Source organism: Cottoperca gobio, unplaced genomic scaffold (assembly GCF_900634415.1).
Source record: "Cottoperca gobio unplaced genomic scaffold, fCotGob3.1 fCotGob3_160arrow_ctg1, whole genome shotgun sequence".
Taxonomy (NCBI): Eukaryota; Metazoa; Chordata; class Actinopteri; order Perciformes; family Bovichtidae; genus Cottoperca; species Cottoperca gobio.
In genome coordinates, this window is record NW_021166816.1 from 20,121 (window position 1) to 40,096 (window position 19,976).

The 19,976-nt window shown below is 38.5% G+C and overlaps 1 protein-coding gene across 2 annotated transcripts; it reads left to right on the top strand.

Annotated features, from left to right (window-relative positions):
• Positions 1–383: 383 nt before the first annotated feature.
• On the top strand, positions 384–17,619 carry plekho1a (pleckstrin homology domain containing, family O member 1a). Of its 2 annotated transcripts, none has more exons than XM_029426363.1 (10): positions 384–608; positions 2,507–2,656; positions 8,641–8,781; positions 11,346–11,450; positions 11,639–11,740; positions 12,457–12,774; positions 12,956–13,053; positions 13,186–13,348; positions 13,425–13,537; positions 14,319–17,619. In XM_029426363.1, the coding sequence occupies exons 1-10, from the start codon at positions 582–584 to the stop codon at positions 15,085–15,087; spliced, it is 1,986 nt and encodes a 661-aa protein (XP_029282223.1). In that variant the 5' UTR covers positions 384–581; the 3' UTR covers positions 15,088–17,619. The 2 variants fall into 2 exon arrangements, with proteins under 2 accessions (XP_029282223.1, XP_029282224.1); XM_029426364.1 differs by having other exon boundaries at positions 12,457–12,768.
• The last annotated feature ends 2,357 nt before the right edge of the window (positions 17,620–19,976 follow it).

Below are 19,976 nucleotides of genomic sequence, written 5' to 3' on the forward strand. Positions count from 1 at the left end.
TGTGAGGACAGCAGTCTTCACACCTGCAGACTGAACACTCACCTGTTTCCACTGCACCTCGACCCATGAAGAAACTATAGCCCGATAAAAACTAATAAAATAAAGAGTTTATTATTTATTTTATTCATATTATGTTTGAAATGATTTTCCTCTTTCCGGTTACAATTTATTTTCAAAGAAAGAAGTGTGTGTGTGTGTGTGTGTGTGTGTGTGTGTGTGTGTGTGTGTGTGTGTGTGTGTGTATGTCGCTAGATGGCGCTGTCGGGCTCCTTTCTACCGGAATATAGGTTACTGTGCGCGTCTGCGTGTCAGAGCGCGTGCACGTGGGATGAGAGCGAGAGCATCTGCCTCCACACACACACACACACACACGGTAACGGGGAGGATGCTGCCTCGTTGGGTTCAGACAACAGACGCGGAGCTGCAGAAGAACCGGGCGGACTGACGGACACACCGACACCGACACCAGGATCTACCGGGCACCGAGCTACCGGGGCCGGGCCGAACCTCCCGCCGGGCCGAACCTCCTCCCCGTCGGTGTGATTCTCCGGTGAGCCCCGGGGCGGCGGAGCGGAGGGAGGATGAAGAAAAGCAACCAGAGCAGACGGGTAGGAGAAATTTAAATATTGTATTATTATATGTATATCATTATGATTTAATACTGTGAGTACCATTCAGAACATCCCATAATAATGTTACAATAGTGTGATTATTATGCAGGGAGAATAATACACTAACACCGTGTTCACTACATCATGAAACACATTTATTTTATTATATCAAGCTTATATTAATACAATATTTATAACAGTCATTAATATTCATATTTTTCTTTTGGGTGGAGCAGAATTTATTTTAATATTCTTATAATTTACTGTCTTCACAAACATGTGTAATATCCCTTTAAAATGGAACATTGTGTGCAGCTTTGTGTAAATAATTTCACATATTATTATGTTATATAATGTTCGGAAAACATTTATATTATATAAACCTATTTACTATTAAATATTAAATAATTATTCAGAATTTACACAGAAACCCTGAATTATCAGGTCTGAGGCAGGAAATATTAAATATATAATTATAAATAAATATGTAGAAATGTTTTTAATTGTGAAAATTATCAAGTATTTTATATCATGATTAATAATAGCCTATTTAAATATTTATGAGGTTGTTTGTGGTGCAATACAATAAAAATATACTCATCTTTAGTGACACTATTAATACACACAGATACAACATAAGGATGTAAAAAATAAAACTGTAAAACTCTTCTCTACATGATGTATGAATACATGCATGTTATTGTAAATATAACTCATAATATTCACTTCAGAGGGTTAAACTACCAAAATATTATATATATTATATATATATATATATATATATATATATATTATAATTATTGATGCATTAATGAAGGTGGAGCTCATTTTATTTACTTTATATACTTCTGGGTAGTTTAATATATAATAATACATCATTTATTAGTTTATTACATGTTGTATTAATGATGTGAATCTAACTAAAGCTGTCATAAATGTAGTGCAGTAAAACTAGCATGACAGAAAAAGATTTCAAGTAAAGTTCCGCTATTTAGCCCACCGGCTGCTAACAGTTAGCAGCTAACAGCCAACACTTTACGGCAAACAGTTGGAAGCTAACATCTAACAGCTAACAGCTAACAGTTAACAGTTAACAGCAAACAGTTTACTGCTAATAGTTAAATTAACAGCTAACACTTTACAGTTAACAGTTTACAGCTAACAGTTAACCGCTAACAGTTTACAGCTGACAGCTAATAGTGTATAGCTAACAGTTTACAGCTAACAGTTAACAGCTAACAGTTTACAGCTAACAGTTTACAGCTAATAGTGTACAGTTAACAGCTAACAGTTTACAGCTGACAGCTAATAGTGTATAGCTAACAGTTTACAGCTAACAGTTAACCGCTAACAGCTAACAGCTAACAGTTTACAGCTAATAGTGTACAGTTAACAGCTAACAGTTTACAGCTGACAGCTAATAGTGTATAGCTAACAGTTTACAGCTAACAGTTAACCGCTAACAGCTAACAGCTAACAGCTAACAGCTAATAGTGTACAGCTAACAGCTAACAGTTAACAGCTAACAGCTAATAGTGTACAGCTAACAGTTTACAGCTAACAGTTAACCGCTAACAGCTAACAGTTAACAGTTAACGACTAATGTTTCTGTTTTTACTTATTCTGCATCTCTTTCTGGTTATTTTGCATCTATTTTTAATCATTTTGCATTTTCGAGGTGGTTTTGAATCGATTTTTTAAAACAAATCAATGAAAGTGGAGATGATTTTTCTTCTTCTTAACTGCGGCACCTTGTCTCATAGCTTAACTCGTATTTACTGACTTTCTGTAGATGTATTTAAAAAGACGTCCTGGTTCTGCTCAGAGATCTTGATGCTGGTTGATCTGCTGTTTCTGGAGTTTCTCTCTGATTTTCTTGTATTTGAATGTTTCAGGGCGTGCAGGACTCCAGTCAGCCGTCCGTCCAGCAGCCGGAGAAGTCGGGCTGGATCAGAAAGTTCTGCGGCCGCGGGATCTTCAGGGAGCTGTGGAGGAACCGGTTTGTGATCCTGAGAGGAGACCAGCTCTACATCTCTGACAAGGAGGTGAGCACCAGACCTTCCTGTCAAGATGTCTGAAGTGAAAAATGTCCAAAGTGACGTCTTTAAAAGTCAAAGATATTCTTATTTATATTTGATCTTCTACCCATAACGGACACAATCTCTCTATTAACGGTAAAAAAAAAGACATAAATAAAACACAAACTGAGAAATGTAAACTGTATTTAATCACAAAGTCGTTCTACGGCTGCTTTTGCTTTATGGTTTTGTAGAAAAACCTTAAAAATATATATATGTATATATATATATACATATATATATATATATATATATATGTATGTATATATATATATATATATATATATATATATATATATATATATGTATATATATGTATATATATATATATATATATATATATATATATATATATATATACATATATATATATACATACATATATATATATATATACATATATATATATATATATACATACATATATATATATATACATATATATATATATACATATATATATATATACATATATATATATATATATATATATATATATATACATATACATATATATATATATATATATACATATATATACATATATATATATATATATATATATATATATATATACACAGTATATCTCAAAAGTGAGTACACCCTTTAGATTTTTGCAAATATTCTGTTATATCCTTTCAGGGGATAACATTATCCTACTGAAACTTTGATATAACTTAAAGTAGTCAGTGTGCTGCTTGAATAACAGTATAGATTTATTGTCCTTTGAAAATTACTCAGTACACAGCTGTTAATGTCTAAACAGCTGGCAACAAAAGTGAGTACACCCCATAGTGAACATGTCTAAATTGTGCCCAAAGTGTCAATATTTTGTGTGACCACCATTGTTATCTAGCACTGCTTTAACCCTCCTGGGCATGGAATTCACCAGAGCTGCACAGGTTGCTTCTGGAATCTTCTTCCACTCCTCCACGACGACATCACAGAGCGCACGGATGTTGGACACCTTGCACTCCTCCACCTTCCTCTTGAGGATGCCCCACATGTGCTCAATTGGGTTTAGGTCTGGAGACATACTTGGCCAGTCCGTCACCTTAACCTTCAGCTTCTTCAGCAAGGCCGTTGTCATCTTGGAGGTGTGTTTAGGGTCATTATCATGTTGGAAAACTGCCCTACGGCCCAGTTTCCGAAGAGAGGGGATCATGCTCTGCTGCAGGATGTCACAGTATATATTGGAATTCATGTGTCCCTCAATGAAATGCAGCTCCCCAGTGCCGGCAGCACTCATGCAGCCCCAGACCATGATGCTGCCACCACCATGCTTGACTGTAGGCAAAACACATTTGTCTTGGTACTCCTCACCAGGGTGCCGCCACACACGCCGGACACCATCTGACCCAAACAGGTTTATTTTGGTCTCATCAGACCACAAGACATGGTTCCAGTAACTCATGTTCTTGGATTCATTGTCTTCAGCAAACTGTTTGCGGGCTTTCTTATGCATCGGTTTCAGAAGGGGCTTCTGTCTGGGGCGACGGCCATACAAACCGATTTGATGCAGTGTGCGGCGTATGGTCTGGGCACTGACAGGCTGACATCCCACTTCTGCAACCTCTGCAGCAATGCTGGAAGCACTCGCACGTCTATTTTTGGAAACCAACCTCTGGATATGACGCTGAGCACGTGGACTCAACTTCTTTGGTCGACCCTGGCGAGGCCTGTTCCGAGTGGAACCTGTCCTGGAAAACCGCTGTATGATCTTAGCCACTGTGCTGCAACTCATTTTCATGGTGTTGGCAATCTTCTTATAGCCAAGGCCATCTTTGTGAAGCGCAATAATCCTTTTTTTCAGCCGCTCAGAGAGTTCCTTGCCATGAGGTGCCATGTTGTCCAGCATTCAGAGAGAATTGTGCCCAAAACACCAAATTTAACAGCCCTGCTTATCATTTACACCTGAATCCTTGTAACACTAACGAGTCACATGACACCAGGGCGGGAAAACAACATCATTGGGCACAATTAGGACATGTTCACTATGGGGTGTACTCACTTTTGTTGCCAGCTGTTTAGACATTAACAGCTGTGTACTGAGTAATTTTCAAAGGACAATAAATCTATACTGTTATTCAAGCAGCACACTGACTACTTTAAGTTATATCAAAGTTTCAGTAGGATAATGTTATCCCCTGAAAGGATATAACAGAATATTTGCAAAAATCTAAAGGGTGTACTCACTTTTGAGATATACTGTAGATATATATATATATATATATATATATATATATATATATATATACGTATATACATATATATATATATATATAAATATATATATATATATATACATATATATATGGATATATATATATATATATACGTATATATATATACATATATATATATATATATATATATATATACGTATATATATATATATATATAATTTATTTAGGAAGTTTTAACAACTATAACTTTTTGGTCTTCAGATGAATTTGAATTCAAAGTTAATAACTTTTAAATACCATAACATTTATTCTTCATATTCTTATTTATGTACTTTGATGTTTTCCAGTTCTTTAGTACCAAAGGAAAGTCTGAGTATATTTTAAACTCTTTTTCTTTTTGCGATATATTTGTATGGAAACTGAGGAGACGCTCTTCTTCTTTGTTGGTGTTATTATGTAGTGAGCGTCAAACCGACATTTACCTCTCATATTTCAGATTATAGCAGAGCCCCTGAAGGCACCACAGAGGTCAGGTGTGACTCTGCAGTTTTATATAATAATGTCTGTGATGTAACTCTGAATATTCGGCTGAGTCAGAGCACAAACAACACTTTTTATTTCTGTTCAGCTCATACAGACGTGAGGAGGAGTTTTATTTCTTCTCCTGTTATTTCTAAGTAGAAGAAAAATGAGCCGTGTGTGTGTGTGTGTGTGTGTGTGTGTGTGTGTGTGTGTGTGTGTGTGTGTGACCTCAGATCAGTCGTGTGGTTTCTTTGTTTCCACCGTTGACCCAGAACACTTAAACACAGCAGCAACCCGAGGGGTCGGCTTCAGTGTGTGTGTGTTTGTGTTTATGTTTGTGCGTGTGTTTGTGCGTGTGCGTGTGTGTGTGTGTGCGTGTGTGTACTTGTGGGCATCATATCGTTTGACATCTAATTAAAAGTTTTGTTATTTTCATGTGTTTCCGGTTTCTTTGCTTGGACAGATTTTGAGACAAACATCCCGACAGAAGTTCTGCATCTAATTTTATATTTGTTTTACATCATTTTGTGGTTTTGCATTTTTTTTGTAGTAACTATATATATATATATATATATATATATAGTTTATAGTATATATATATATATACTATAAACGTATACTTGTTTGTGGTCGCAGCTCTGATGCTCAGACGTATTGACAATGAAATCGACAAAAAGCCAGCAGCTTCTACACGTGATGCATCCATAACAAACACACACACACACACACACACACACACACACACACACACACACACACACACACACACACACACACACACACACACGCACACACTTTGTGACCTTGTTGATGTGAACACACTGATGTGGTGATGGATGTGTTTCACAGCTGCTTATTGGAATTGATCTGAATTTAAAACAGTGTGTGTGTGTGTGTGTGTGTTTGACCTTTTGTTGTTCAAAGGTGCAGATTTAAAGGGACATTGAATGTTTTAGACATGTTGACGTGACAACAGCTTCAGGTTCAGGGTTCTGGTCTCGTATTCGTTTTACACAGTTTATCCATCTAAACATGCAAATAAACAAAGACGCAGAATGAGTCGTAGTAACGTATGAGTATATTAAAGGACGCTTCAGTCGCAGTAGTAACGTATGAGTATATTAAAGGACGCTTCAGTGGCAGTAGTAACGTATGAGAATATTAAAGGACGCTTCAGTCGCAGTAGTAACGTATGAGTATATTAAAGGACGCTTCAGTGGCAGTAGTAACGTATGAGAATATTAAAGGACGCTTCAGTCGCAGTAGTAACGTATGAGTATATTAAAGGACGCTTCAGTGGCAGTAGTAACGTATGAGTATATTAAAGGACGCTTCAGTCGCAGTAGTAACGTATGAGAATATTAAAGGACGCTTCAGTCGCAGTAGTAACGTATGAGTATATTAAAGGACACTTCAGTGGCAGTAGTAACGTATGAGTATATTAAAGGACGCTTCAGTCGCAGTAGTAACGTATGAGAATATTAAAGGACGCTTCAGTCGCAGTAGTAACGTATGAGTATATTAAAGGACGCTTCAGTCGCAGTAGTAACGTATGAGAATATTAAAGGACGCTTCAGTCGCAGTAGTAACGTATGAGTATATTAAAGGACGCTTCAGTCGCAGTAATAACGTATGAGTATATTAAAGGACGCTCCAGTCGCAGTAGTAACGTATGAGTATATTAAAGGACGCTCCAGTCGCAGTAGTAACGTATGAGTATATTAAAGGACGCTTCAGTCGCAGTAGTAACGTATGAGAATATTAAAGGACGCTTCAGTCGCAGTAGTAACGTATGAGTATATTAAAGGACGCTTCAGTCGCAGTAGTAACGTATGAGAATATTAAAGGACGCTTCAGTCGCAGTAGTAACGTATGAGTATATTAAAGGACGCTTCAGTCGCAGTAGTAACGTTTGAGTATATTAAAGGACGCTTCAGTCGCAGTAGTAACGTATGAGTATATTAAAGGACGCTTCAGTCGCAGTAGTAACGTATGAGTATATTAAAGGACGCTTCAGTCGCAGTAATAACGTATGAGTATATTAAAGGACGCTTCAGTCGCAGTAGTAACGTATGAGAATATTAAAGGACGCTTCAGTCGCAGTAGTAACGTATGAGTATATTAAAGGACGCTTCAGTCGCAGTAGTAACGTATGAGTATATTAAAGGACGCTCCAGTCGCAGTAGTAACGTATGAGTATATTAAAGGACGCTCCAGTCGCAGTAGTAACGTATGAGTATATTAAAGGACGCTTCAGTCGCAGTAGTAACGTATGAGTATATTAAAGGACGCTCCAGTCGCAGTAGTAACGTATGAGTATATTAAAGGACGCTTCAGTCGCAGTAGTAACATATGAGTATATTAAAGGACGCTTCAGTGGCAGTAGTAACGTATGAGAATATTAAAGGACGCTTCAGTCGCAGTAGTAACGTATGAGAATATTAAAGGACGCTTCAGTCGCAGTAGTAACGTATGAGTATATTAAAGGACGCTTCAGTCGCAGTAATGTTTCTGGGTTTAGCAGTGAAATATGCATTAAAGCAGTTTCAGCCTCTTCGTGGATTAAAGTTATATGAAGTTAAAACGTCTCCGATGAATGAAACATGGAAACTAAATGCTCTCAAACTGAATATCTTTTATTTTACTGACTTTTAAAGTGCAGCTGCAGAGACACACTGAATAAAACGTCTATAACAGGGGGGGGTGTACCCAGGTGTTAGTTATTACTGTGTCACTGCACTGTGTGTGTGTATGTGTGTGTGTGTGTGTGTGTGTGTGTGTGTGTGTGTGTGTGTGTAACCTGATGACATCAAAACAAACAGCAGCTGTGAGCTCACAGAGGGGAAGATGTGACACATTTCTCAGAGCATCAAGGACCGCCTTTATTTCTTCAAGGATCACATTTAACTCTTCAAGGACTGCCTTTATTTCTTCAAGGATCACATTTTACTCTTCAAGGACCGCCTTTAACTCTTCAAGGACCCCTTTAACTCTTCAAGGACCGCCTTTAACTCTTCAAGGACCCCTTTAACTCTTCAAGGACCCCTTTAACTCTTCAAGGACCCCCTTTAACTCCCATCACAGTGTTTATCACTTGTTTTTCGTTACTTAACATTTATTTTTTGATAAATAGAGTTTGTGTTTCATTGCTTCTGTTTCTTACTTCGATGTTATATTAGTATCTCGTAGTTTTAAACACGAGTCCTCCACGGGGATGTAAACGTGTGTGTTGTGTGTTTCCAGGTGAAAGACGAGCGTAAAGCGCAGGAAGTGTTCGACCTGGCGGACTACGAGCGCTCGGAGGAGCTGAGGAAAGCAAAGAGTCGCAGCAAGAAAAACCACAGTCGCTTCACGCTGCTGCGCTGCCGACAGCCGGGGAACACCGTGAGTCACGACATGCACTTCATCATTCATCAGATTTATTTCAAGCTCTACCTCACGGACGGATGTTTAGCAGGTTTACTTTAGTGTGTTAGCATGCTAACATTAGCTAATCAGCAGTAAACACTCCAGCTGAGGCAGATGGACGTCTTTAGGAAAGTATTGCACATTAAAACGTTGCCCTGATGGTGGCGCGAGATGAAAAGTTCATCCTGAATGATGAACCACATTTCATCACAATCCATCCCATAATAGTTGAGATTTTCCAGTGAAGGAGAGATTTTTTATTCATCTTCATCCTCTCGTGTTCGTCCTCTGCGCTCACAGATTACTCCGACCCGCATGACTCACGCTGACACGTCATTTGTGGATTTCCTCCTACATCCGTTACAGGATTGGTGGCCGCCCGGCCTCGACTGCATCCATTGGTCGAGCCGTGTTGTCGTTTTTTTTTCTCCTCTGAAAAGGTTTAATCCGCAGAATCCCATTAGTCTGTCAGAGGACGAACTGCAGCAGATTAATCCCTGCAGAGTCTGAACACTTTCACATGTTGGTCTCTCGCTCCGTCTTATGTTTGATCTGCTGCAGCTTATTACAGCCACACAGCGCTGACATCATGTTATAGATTTACTGATTCCGTTTTCTCCTCCTGATCTGTCAGCACACACAGTAACTGAATCTTACTTTGAATATTAAAAGTATTCAAAGAGTAGTTATTTAGTCGTAAGACATTTATTTACAATACTAACAAAACATTTATTCAGTCAGAAGATTAGTTACACATCAGATTAACTGCAGGCCTCAAAGACTATTATGAAGACATGACGGCACTGCTGGAGTACTGAACGGGCCCGGGGCCCAAAGTGTCAGAGGTCCTGGATCTCAAAATGTCTCTGAAAAAAACCCAAAATGATCACAAAGAGCTAAATGACGGGGCGCCCCGGTAACTCACCCGGCTGTTTGTCATCCTCCTTCTCTCTCCCCCTTTCCTAATCTTCACTACACTATCATTAAAGGCATAAAAACCCCCAAAAATATAACTTTAATAAGAAAGAAAAAAATCACAGAGATGCAAAACGTCTACAAAGAGACACACAATGACCACAAGACACCACAAAACGACAAAAAATAGATCCAAATGACAAAATAAAGATGCAAACCTCAGTTTCACTAAACATTATTTACACTAGCTACACCAAAAGAGCTTTAGTTACATTAAGTTCACCAGTAGGCCTACTTTACGATATTTTACACATGTTAGCTTCACTAAATATTAGCTACACTAAACATTAGCTACACTAAACATTACACATTAGCTACACTAAACATTAGCTACACTAAACATTAGCTTCACTAAACATTAGCTTCACTAAACATTAGCTACACTAAACATTAGCTACACTAAACATTAGCTTCACTAAACATTAGCTACACAAGCTTCACTAAACATTAGCTACACTAAACATTAGCTTCACTAAACATTAGCTACACTAAACATTAGCTACATTAGCTACACTAAACATTAGCTACACTAGCTTCACTAAACATTAGCTACACTAAACATTAGCTTCACTAAACATTAGCTACACTAAACATTAAACATTAGCTACACTAGCTTCACTAAACATTAGCGTCACTACACATTAGCTACACTAAACATTAGCTTCACTAAACATTAGCTTCACTAAACATTAGCTACACTAAACATTAAACATTAGCTACACTAAACATTAGCTTCACTAAACATTAGCTACACTACACGTTAGCTACACTAAACATTACACATTAGCTACACTAAACATTAGCTACACTAAACATTAGCTTCACTAAACATTAGCTACACTAAATATTAAACATTAGCTACACTAAACATTAGCTACACTAAACATTAGCTACACAAGCTTCACTAAACATTAGCTACACTAAACATTAGCTTCACTAAACATTAGCTACATTAGCTACACTAAACATTAGCTACACTAAACATTAGCTACATTAGCTACACTAAACATTAGCTACACTAGCTTCACTAAACATTAGCTACACTAAACATTAGCTTCACTAAACATTAGCTACACTAAACATTAAACATTAGTTACACTAGCTTCACTAAACATTAGCTACACTACACGTTAGCTTCACTAAACATTAGCGTCACTACACATTAGCTACACTAAACATTAGCTACACAAGCTTCACTAAACATTAGCTTCACTAAACATTAGCTACACAAGCTTCACTAAACATTAGCTTCACTAAACATTAGCTACACTAAACATTAAACATTAGCTACATTAAACATTAAACATTAGCTACACTACACGTTAGCTACAACAACAACTTTTGTGACATTAAGGGAGTCTGGGTATTAAATCATTCCAGGAGCCTGAAACTCTCTTAACATTAATTAAATATATATATTGCAGCATTTTGAGGGTTAGCTTAAACTTGCTTGACAGATGTTTGTCTGGGGTTGCGTGAATATTTCTGTCAGTAGTCTGGCTGGTAAAACATACCGTATATGTGTATCGTGCAGCAAACATAGTGACGTTTTTGTGTTTTTGCAGGTTCCTAACCTTGTGTTTCTGGCGGTGAGTCCTGAGGAAAAGGAATCCTGGGTCAACGCCCTCAATGTGGCCATCATCAAAGCCAAGAACCGCATCTTAGACGAGGTATGGGCGGCGTGTTGGTTGACATTTATTTACAGTAAATCTTGATAAAACTAAAGCGAAGCTATAAACGAAATACAGGTTTCACCTGGAGGCGGAAGAGGCATGGTTGGCACTATATGTAACTGTGTGTTATAAAACCTTCTCCTACATTTCAGAAGGCACTCGAGTCAGTTTGTGTATCTGTTCAGGTGACCATCGAGGAGGAAGGTGCATTGGTTCATCCCACCAGAGACCGAGCAAAGATCCCTCATGGCCGCCGGCTGCCGACTAGAGGACACCTCATAGCCGTGGTACTGGGATCTCTTGTTATCTTTTTCCCAATTCAACTCATTCAATCTTTATGTTTTTCTTAATTATTAAAGGGTAACTTTTATCTCATGTTTTTGAGTCAGAGCGACGAATGGGGAATTTCTTTTTTGAAATTGGTCGCGTTTTGAGTGAGAGCGCTGCATCGCTCGGGGAATGAACGTCTCCTTGTTATAACCTTTACCTTTCACATGATCCTCTCTGTTTGTTATTGTGTCTAAAAAGTCTCGTACAGAAATCTGGTGAGCGGGTTAGACCTCATTGTGTAAATCAGCTAAATATTCAGCCATGAAATAAAAAATACATACAGTAAATTACACTTTCTGTACGCCAACACAACAAACTGACCACAGCGGCTCCTCTCTACAACTCTCACTCACGTTTCCACCGTTCTGACAACAAGTCACATGACACAATAACAAACAGAGCGGATCAAGCAGAAAGTAAAGAAAAATGTTTTATTTCTCTGTGTGGTTCTTTACGTAATGTTATACACTTATAACAACAACCTGAGTCTGTCAGTGCAGAAATAAACACTTTTAGTAGACGTGCATAGTCTGTTAGCAGCTGCAGCGCTCTCACTCGATACTGCACCCGTTTCAAAAAGTGTTGTCCCATAAGTCACTTTGACACAAAAAGAAAATAGTGTTGAAAAATATTGAAGTTACCTTGAACATTATCTTATTATCACTCACCCCAGGCGTCCACCTCGTCCCACGGCATGCTGACCCTCGACCTGGTTGCTGAGGAGGATGGTTTCTCCCCGGACTACGATGGCGACTTCCGGGAATCCTGGGAAGTCGACCTACCGAGGGGGGGTTCGTGTGGACAAGTGGCGGCTGTTGGGTCTTGGGCGGTCGGAGTTCGTCAGCGAGCCGGCACTGATGTGTCAAAGCTGCGGGTGATCTCCAAGGAGCCCAAGGTGAAGACCAGCAGTCTGCCCAGGGGGAGTGAGCTTTCCTGGGGCAAACAGTCCCACCAGGAGGCCTCCAAAGTCCACAAGACCCAGCAGGTGCAGGTTTGGAAACTCTTCACATCCTGATCCTCGTAGATCATAATACATATTGTCAATATAGTAGAACTGTAATCGTACTTGATGAAGACCATAAAAACATTGGTATGAGTCATTATTATGCAAACGTTACCTTACTGTTACCTTGAACCACAGATACAAACAGCAGACTTGTTTTACCTTTCAGGTCCTTCAGGCTCAGTGTCGAACACCACAGCCAGGGAAGAGGTTCAGCATGCAGGGCCGGGGTCGCTGTGCCTCCATGGATGAGGTCCTCTCCTCCAGGTACAAAAACACCTCGCAGAGTGCAGACCTCCTCGAAAGCAATTGGTGCATTCAAATGCTCCTCCTTTTTTTCTTCATCTCCAATGTTTCTCCTCCTTTTGTACTTACCCTCTTCCTGCTTCCCTTCCTTAGACCGGCGATGATTCGCTCCGAGTTTCGCTCGGCTCTCCGGCGCTGTCCGACCGAAGAGGAGGCCGGGGGCGAGGTTTCAGTGCAGCCGGTCGGGCAGCTGCAGAGCCTCATCGCGCAGAGGATGCAGAGAGCTCAGGAGCTGCTGGAGGAGATGAGGCTGCAGGTACGACTGCAGAAGCAAATAACATAATGCAGAAATTGATAAATGTGATTAAAATGACTATTGTTGTGATTAACAGGAGCTGCAGAAAGCCAAAGCAGAGAGAGAACGAGGAGACAGCTCGCCGTACCTGAAGAGCATCGACTCCCCTCGCCTCCACCACCTCCGGGGCTCAGACTCCCCTCACTCCAGGTTGGTTTTATTATTTTAATATTTACAGACGCATACTGAGGCCTCAAAGATCTGCAGTGGGGCTGCACAATATTACGATGAACACATTAACGTTACTGCGTCTACTCTCCAAAGATTATTATTTTAATATATAACATTTGTTCAGGCCAGTAGATTTATTTATATTTGACTGAACAAATAATCTAAATTTCATCGAGTCCTGTTAGCGTATCTGGTTCCCTCCACTAAAAGCCAACGGGATGTTTCCATTGGCTTTTGGATTATTGCAGAGAATAATCTCTGTGACAAACGAACATTTATGATACTTCCTGTACACGAGTTGTTCAGAAGGATCATCTCCACATATTAACACTTTTATGATATAAGCGTAAATGCAGTCGTAAGAAGCTAACGTTACGCTGTAAAGGAGCTACAGCAGGTCACATGACTTCACGTCACCACCGCTAAGCTAACACCGGCTAATGTTAGCGCGATGTTTAGTCTCATTTCGCAACCGCCGTTTTTAAGACACGTAGAAGCTTCAGAAATTCACCAGTGGGAGTTTTTTCTGACACATTTTATGTCGTAGAACAAATATATATATATATTATATATTTGACAAAATACTCATTTCAATTAAATGAACTCAAACTAATTGTCATCGGTGTGAACGGCACTCTGAGCTTGTGAAGTGTGTTCCTCATATCGTGCAGCTCTAATCTGCTGCTAGCTTTCAATGAAATATGATTCAAGCCAAGATGTTCGTTTATTTATTTACCTGATTCCTGTTCGTCCTCCTCAGCAGGTCGTCTGGATCTCCAAGGAGCCGGAGCAGCGACTCTCCTCGCCTCCGGGGAAAAGACTCTCCTCGTCTGAGAGGACGAGAGTCTCCTCGATCCAAAGCCAAGAAGAATCGCTCCAAAGGGACCGACTCGCCTCGCTCTAGAGGATCCCATTCGCCTGCCGCAAAAGCAAACGACTCTCCTCGACTGAAAGATTCACCGCGTCTGACCGCAGACGCAACCCGCTCACCAGAACTTGAGAGGTCATCGAGCTCCTCGTGTCCCAACAAGGAGGACGACTCTCCTGTGCAGAAGTCACCTGAATCCCCGCCGAGCATCACAGGATCCGACTCCTCTCAGGTTAAAGGATCCGATTCACCACGAGGGAGCGACTCCCCTCGCCTGGGGAGCAGCCAGGAGTCGCCCTGTCCGAGTCAGAAGAGCCTTTCTGGATCCTCCGAGTCCCCGCCGCCCAAAACCCCCGACAAACAGTCTCTGGCTCCGCCCTCCACGCCTCCCTCTCTGGAAGATGACATGGAGGTGGAGAGCAGGCGTGAAGAGGCCGAGCGCCTCCTGGAAGAAGCCGTGTGCTCCTGGAAGGAGGCGCAGGAGATCCTACAGGAGGTGAAGGAGCTGCAGAGCCAGACGCTGCGGCGGCAGCGCCGGAAGACCTACGAGAAGATGACGTCAGCGGCGGCCTGGTTGCCAAAAGCGGAGGCTGCAGCGGATGAGGACGACGCACCCACCTCACCGACGTCCCCCGAGGATGACGAGTCCGAGACACCTTGATAAACTTTCTTACAAAATATTAATTGAATTGAATTTTCTCAATGAAAGTAGCAGCGACTTTCAGCACACGAGAAAGAGCAGATGGGATTTGCATAATTTGGAGATTTTTTTATTCTATTCCTCAAATGTTTTTCATCTTTTGATCCAGGGATGTGATGCACGTTAAGCAAAATGTGGATTATTTTGAAACCAGCGATACAGTTCTTCCCAGGAGGTTAGAAGGACTTTAATCCTCCACACTGCACTAGACTGTCAGCCGGCAGACGCCGGCTCACTTCTTCCTGTTTACTCTCAAAGTCTCTGCGACAGATGTGTCACATTTAATTTGAGTAAATACAATTTTAACGGAGAAGCTCTCCTCTGATGGTGCTGCACGTTTTCTCTTCTTGTGTGAAAGTTTCTCTGTTGTTTCAAACACAAGGTCTTCCCCGTCAGAGATATTCAGGTTTTAGGAAGATGGAAAAAGAAAAGACAGTTGTTTTCAAAGATGTCAACATTTATACAATAGGGAACTTTTTTAAATATGACAAAAACACGAAGGCACTATGTTTCCTACGGGCACTGACTATTAAGAATTTAAACACCCGATTTATTTGCTAATATATATATTATGTCTTCTTGTGTGACGATTATGTTAAAACAATCTTATATTTAGTTGTAGCCCCGTTATAATAAAATGTCCACAGTTTCAACCAGCGACGAGAATAATCAGGGAGTTAGTGTTTTACACCGTGAAGAGAGAAGAAGCAATAATGTCAATAAGAAACAAAGAATCGTTTCTCTCTCACTGTCACCTGCTCACTGTGCAACATGGACCGTCTCCGACAGGAAACCACTTCCAGATTTGTTGAGACATTTACAAGTCAGTAAGAAAGGACTCAAATGAAAACCATTAATCCAGCTGATTATTAAAGCTAACGTTGTGCTTTAATGCTGCGTTTTACTATTTCAGCTTTTACAGAAGTTTGTACGATAAGTATCCGACTGTAACCCAACGCATTGACACGCAGGGATTCTTTTTATTACAGCATCGCATAAAGAAATGTTTGTAAAGAATTACGGCCAAGCGCTCGACGGAAGGAGACTTTCACTTACGACGAAACTTACGAAAAGCACGTGACGAAATGTTCGTGTTGGTGATGTAATTTATGTGTTACGGACTTAAATTAGGAAATGTTCGTATTATGGATTTATACGATGGTATTTACGTGTTGCTAAGATACATGACAGAAACTACGTATTACAGATTTAAATATTGCAATGTACGTGTTACAGACATAGATTATAACATTTGTGCTGCTACACGAACAACTGTACGTATTATTGAGTTTAGCCAACAGACACGATGATCAGATTTAAATTAGCTAAAATTCATGTTAAAACGTACGTGTTACGAACTTATATGATGAAAACATACGTGTCGGTAACATTCACGAATACATTTACGTGTTACGGAGTTAAATTAGGAAATTTTATGTGACCAACAATCCATAGCGTATTTATAGCGTACGTGATAAAATGTACGTGACGACGTGTTACGGAGTTATATTTAAGGAAAGTGTTATACACTTATGAAATGAAACTTATGTGTTGCATAACTAAACAAAGGATTAGAAGTCGCACACACGAGCAGATGATGAATATTATAAGAATCCCTTCGATTCGTGAAGTGAAATGTTTTAAACTGTAAGTGTCAGCGCCCTCTGGTGGACAAATGCCAAATGACCACAAACATCTCTCGCACGTACGCCAATATCTGCAATTAAGAAAATGCCGTCACTACTGTAAGACACGTTTATAGTATTCATATATATATTAGTTAATTGGCATAAAATAAATCACATCACAATTACACAACAACGTTTTCTCTATTAAAAAATGCACTTTTTGGAAGTACGGATGAGACGCAGAGCTGCCAACGTGTCCAACGTTTCCAACGTTTCAATCGTTTCCAACGTTTTCTACTGATCGAATATCAGAAATCACTTTGTGTGTTGGTTGTTGCAACTGTAACTTTAATTATGCACAATTAATTTATCTCTGACTTTCTGTTTGTCGTCACAATGTTTGAACTTTTTTCCGGTTTGAGTGTTTTTGCACATTTGTAAAGGTTCTCCAGAGAACTCGTAGAAGGCACGGACACTGAGCAGTTATTTGTTATTTATTAACACGTTAATTCAAATGATGTTGGTGAACAGATGGAAAGGACATTCATTCAGAATCCACTTTGTTAAAAGATGAAAACATTTTAAATGTTTTTCTGCTCATTTTATTTATCTAAAGATTTATTAGTTGTTTTTTGAATGTTTGAATTACTGTACACGGCAATGCATTGTGGGTAAATGGAGCCAAAAAAACACTTTTATTTCCTGTTTCCAGACCTCGTCTTCACAAGCTAAAGAAAATAAGCCAATGAAGTAGTAATATTATTTCACCTGCTCTTTAATATTCTTTTTATTGATTCCAGTTCTTTAATATTCTGTGATGAAACATTTATAGAAGTTTGTTTGAATAAAAATACATCTTGAAATCTGAGAGAAAATACTTTTTATGGTGTTTTTATTTACAGTTCCTGATTTAATCCAAAACAAATGTGATTGAATCACAAATAAATACATTTAGGTTTTTTAGATTTACTTATAGCGGATAAAAGTGCAGAATTCTTTTATATGTTTTTACCATTTAAAGATGAAACTGATTATAACCTAATATATGCAAATATATAATAAATACTTATTAGATTGACATTATTTTTAAGCTTTATGGACTTCAATCTGAAATCACACATCCTGATTCTAGTCACATGATCCAGGAATCCAGCTACGCTATTGGCCAACACACACACACACACACACACACACACACACACACACACACACACACACACACACACACACACACACACTCAGGTCAGTGAGCTGTAATGCAGAGCAGATGTAGGGCAGCACAAACAGCATCGCTCCATTACACAACTCCACCTCTCGTGTGTGTGTGTGAGTGATTGTGTGTGTGTGTGTGTGTGTGTGTGTGAGTGATTGTGTATGCATGTGTGAGCATTTCTTAATGACTAATCTGCTTCTGTGTTTGCGTGTCGCCACCTTAAAGGAGCAGTCTGACAATTATTTATAAACCTGTTCACTGTCTTTGTACATCCAGGAGGGTTAGCCTAGCTTAGCACAAAGACTGGGTGCAGAGGGAAACTGCTAGCCTAGCAAAGACTGTGTTAGCATGCTTAAAATATCTGAGCCGGTTCTCAAAGTGCTTTTCGCTTGATGTCATTCAGGAGTTTATTAATGGTCGACTTTATACAATCCTCGTGAGCCTGAACGCATCATAATGTAATTCAATGCATCTTCTGTTAGCGTTAGCTGTTAGCGTTAGCTACGATAGTTATGGATCAATGAGACTTGATATTCTTGGGATGTTTTCAGGTAGATTTCCATCTATTTCAGTTCATCGTGACTTTTCTACCTTTTTGATTCTTCGTGGAGAGAAAATAAAGTTTTCTGCAGGAGTTCAAGGAAACACGGAGGAACTGATATAAAAGTGTTTACAGAAATATGCCCGACAACTTTGTGCTTCATGCAAAGAATGTGATGACGATGCATGAAGACGAAAAAACTGAACAGTGTGTGTGTGTGTGTGTGTGTGTGTGTGTGTGTGTGTGTGTGTGGGTTATTTACTGAGATAAAACCAGGAGTCTGATTCGTGTTCACATCAGAGTCTAATAAATCATTTACTGATTCTCTCTCGGAGTGTGTCATCATCACGCTCGCTCGCCCGTCTGATGCTTCTGTTTCAGTGCGTGTGTGTGAGAGGGGGGCTTGTATTACATGTTTTATTAACACACACACACACACACACACACACACACACACACACACACACACACACACACACACACTCAGCGGTCCGGTGTGTACCAGGTCAGTGTTACAGTTTGTTCTCATTTAAAACAGGAGGGATTATAAAAGAGTGTGTGTGTGTGTGTGTTGGGGGATGGTGTGTGTGTTCATTGTGACTCAGAGCCCTGCAGCGTCTGTTCCAAACCTCGACCTCATTTATTCCTCACGTCCTTTCATCCCTTTTATACCCTATATTATTATATATTATATATATTATATTATATTAAACCCTAACCCTTTTATACTTCACTTCAGAATTTATATTTTATATAAAGTAAGAAATGAAGTTATAGATTAAACTCTCAGGATATGAAGTCATTAAAAGATCTCCACCGTCACCAGCTGAACATTAAAGTGATGAACACATGAATGCATCAAAAATCATAATATATAATAAAATAAACATTATTCTGCAGAATGAGGATTTATAATTATTATTATAATTAATAAATATTATTATAATTATATAATTAATATTATAATTAATAAATATTATTATAATTATATAATTATTATTATAATTAATATTATTATAATTATATATTAATATTATAATTAATAAATATTATTATAATTATATAATAAATATTATAATTAATAAATATTATTATAATTATATAATTATTATTATAATTAATAAATATTATAATTATATAATTAATATTATAATTAATAAATATTATTATAATTATATAATTATTATTATAATTAATAAATATTATTATAATTATATAATTATTATTATAATTAATAAATATTATTATAATTATATAATTAATATTATAATTAATTAATCTTATTATAATTATATAATTATTATTATAATTAATAAATCTTATTATAATTATATAATTAATATTATAATTAATAAATATTATAACCCTTTTATACTGAAGTGACTTCTGAATATAAACAAAGACGGAGAAAATATTAAATCATAATTAATCAAGTTGATTGATTTAGAAGAAGGAGAAGGAGGAGAAG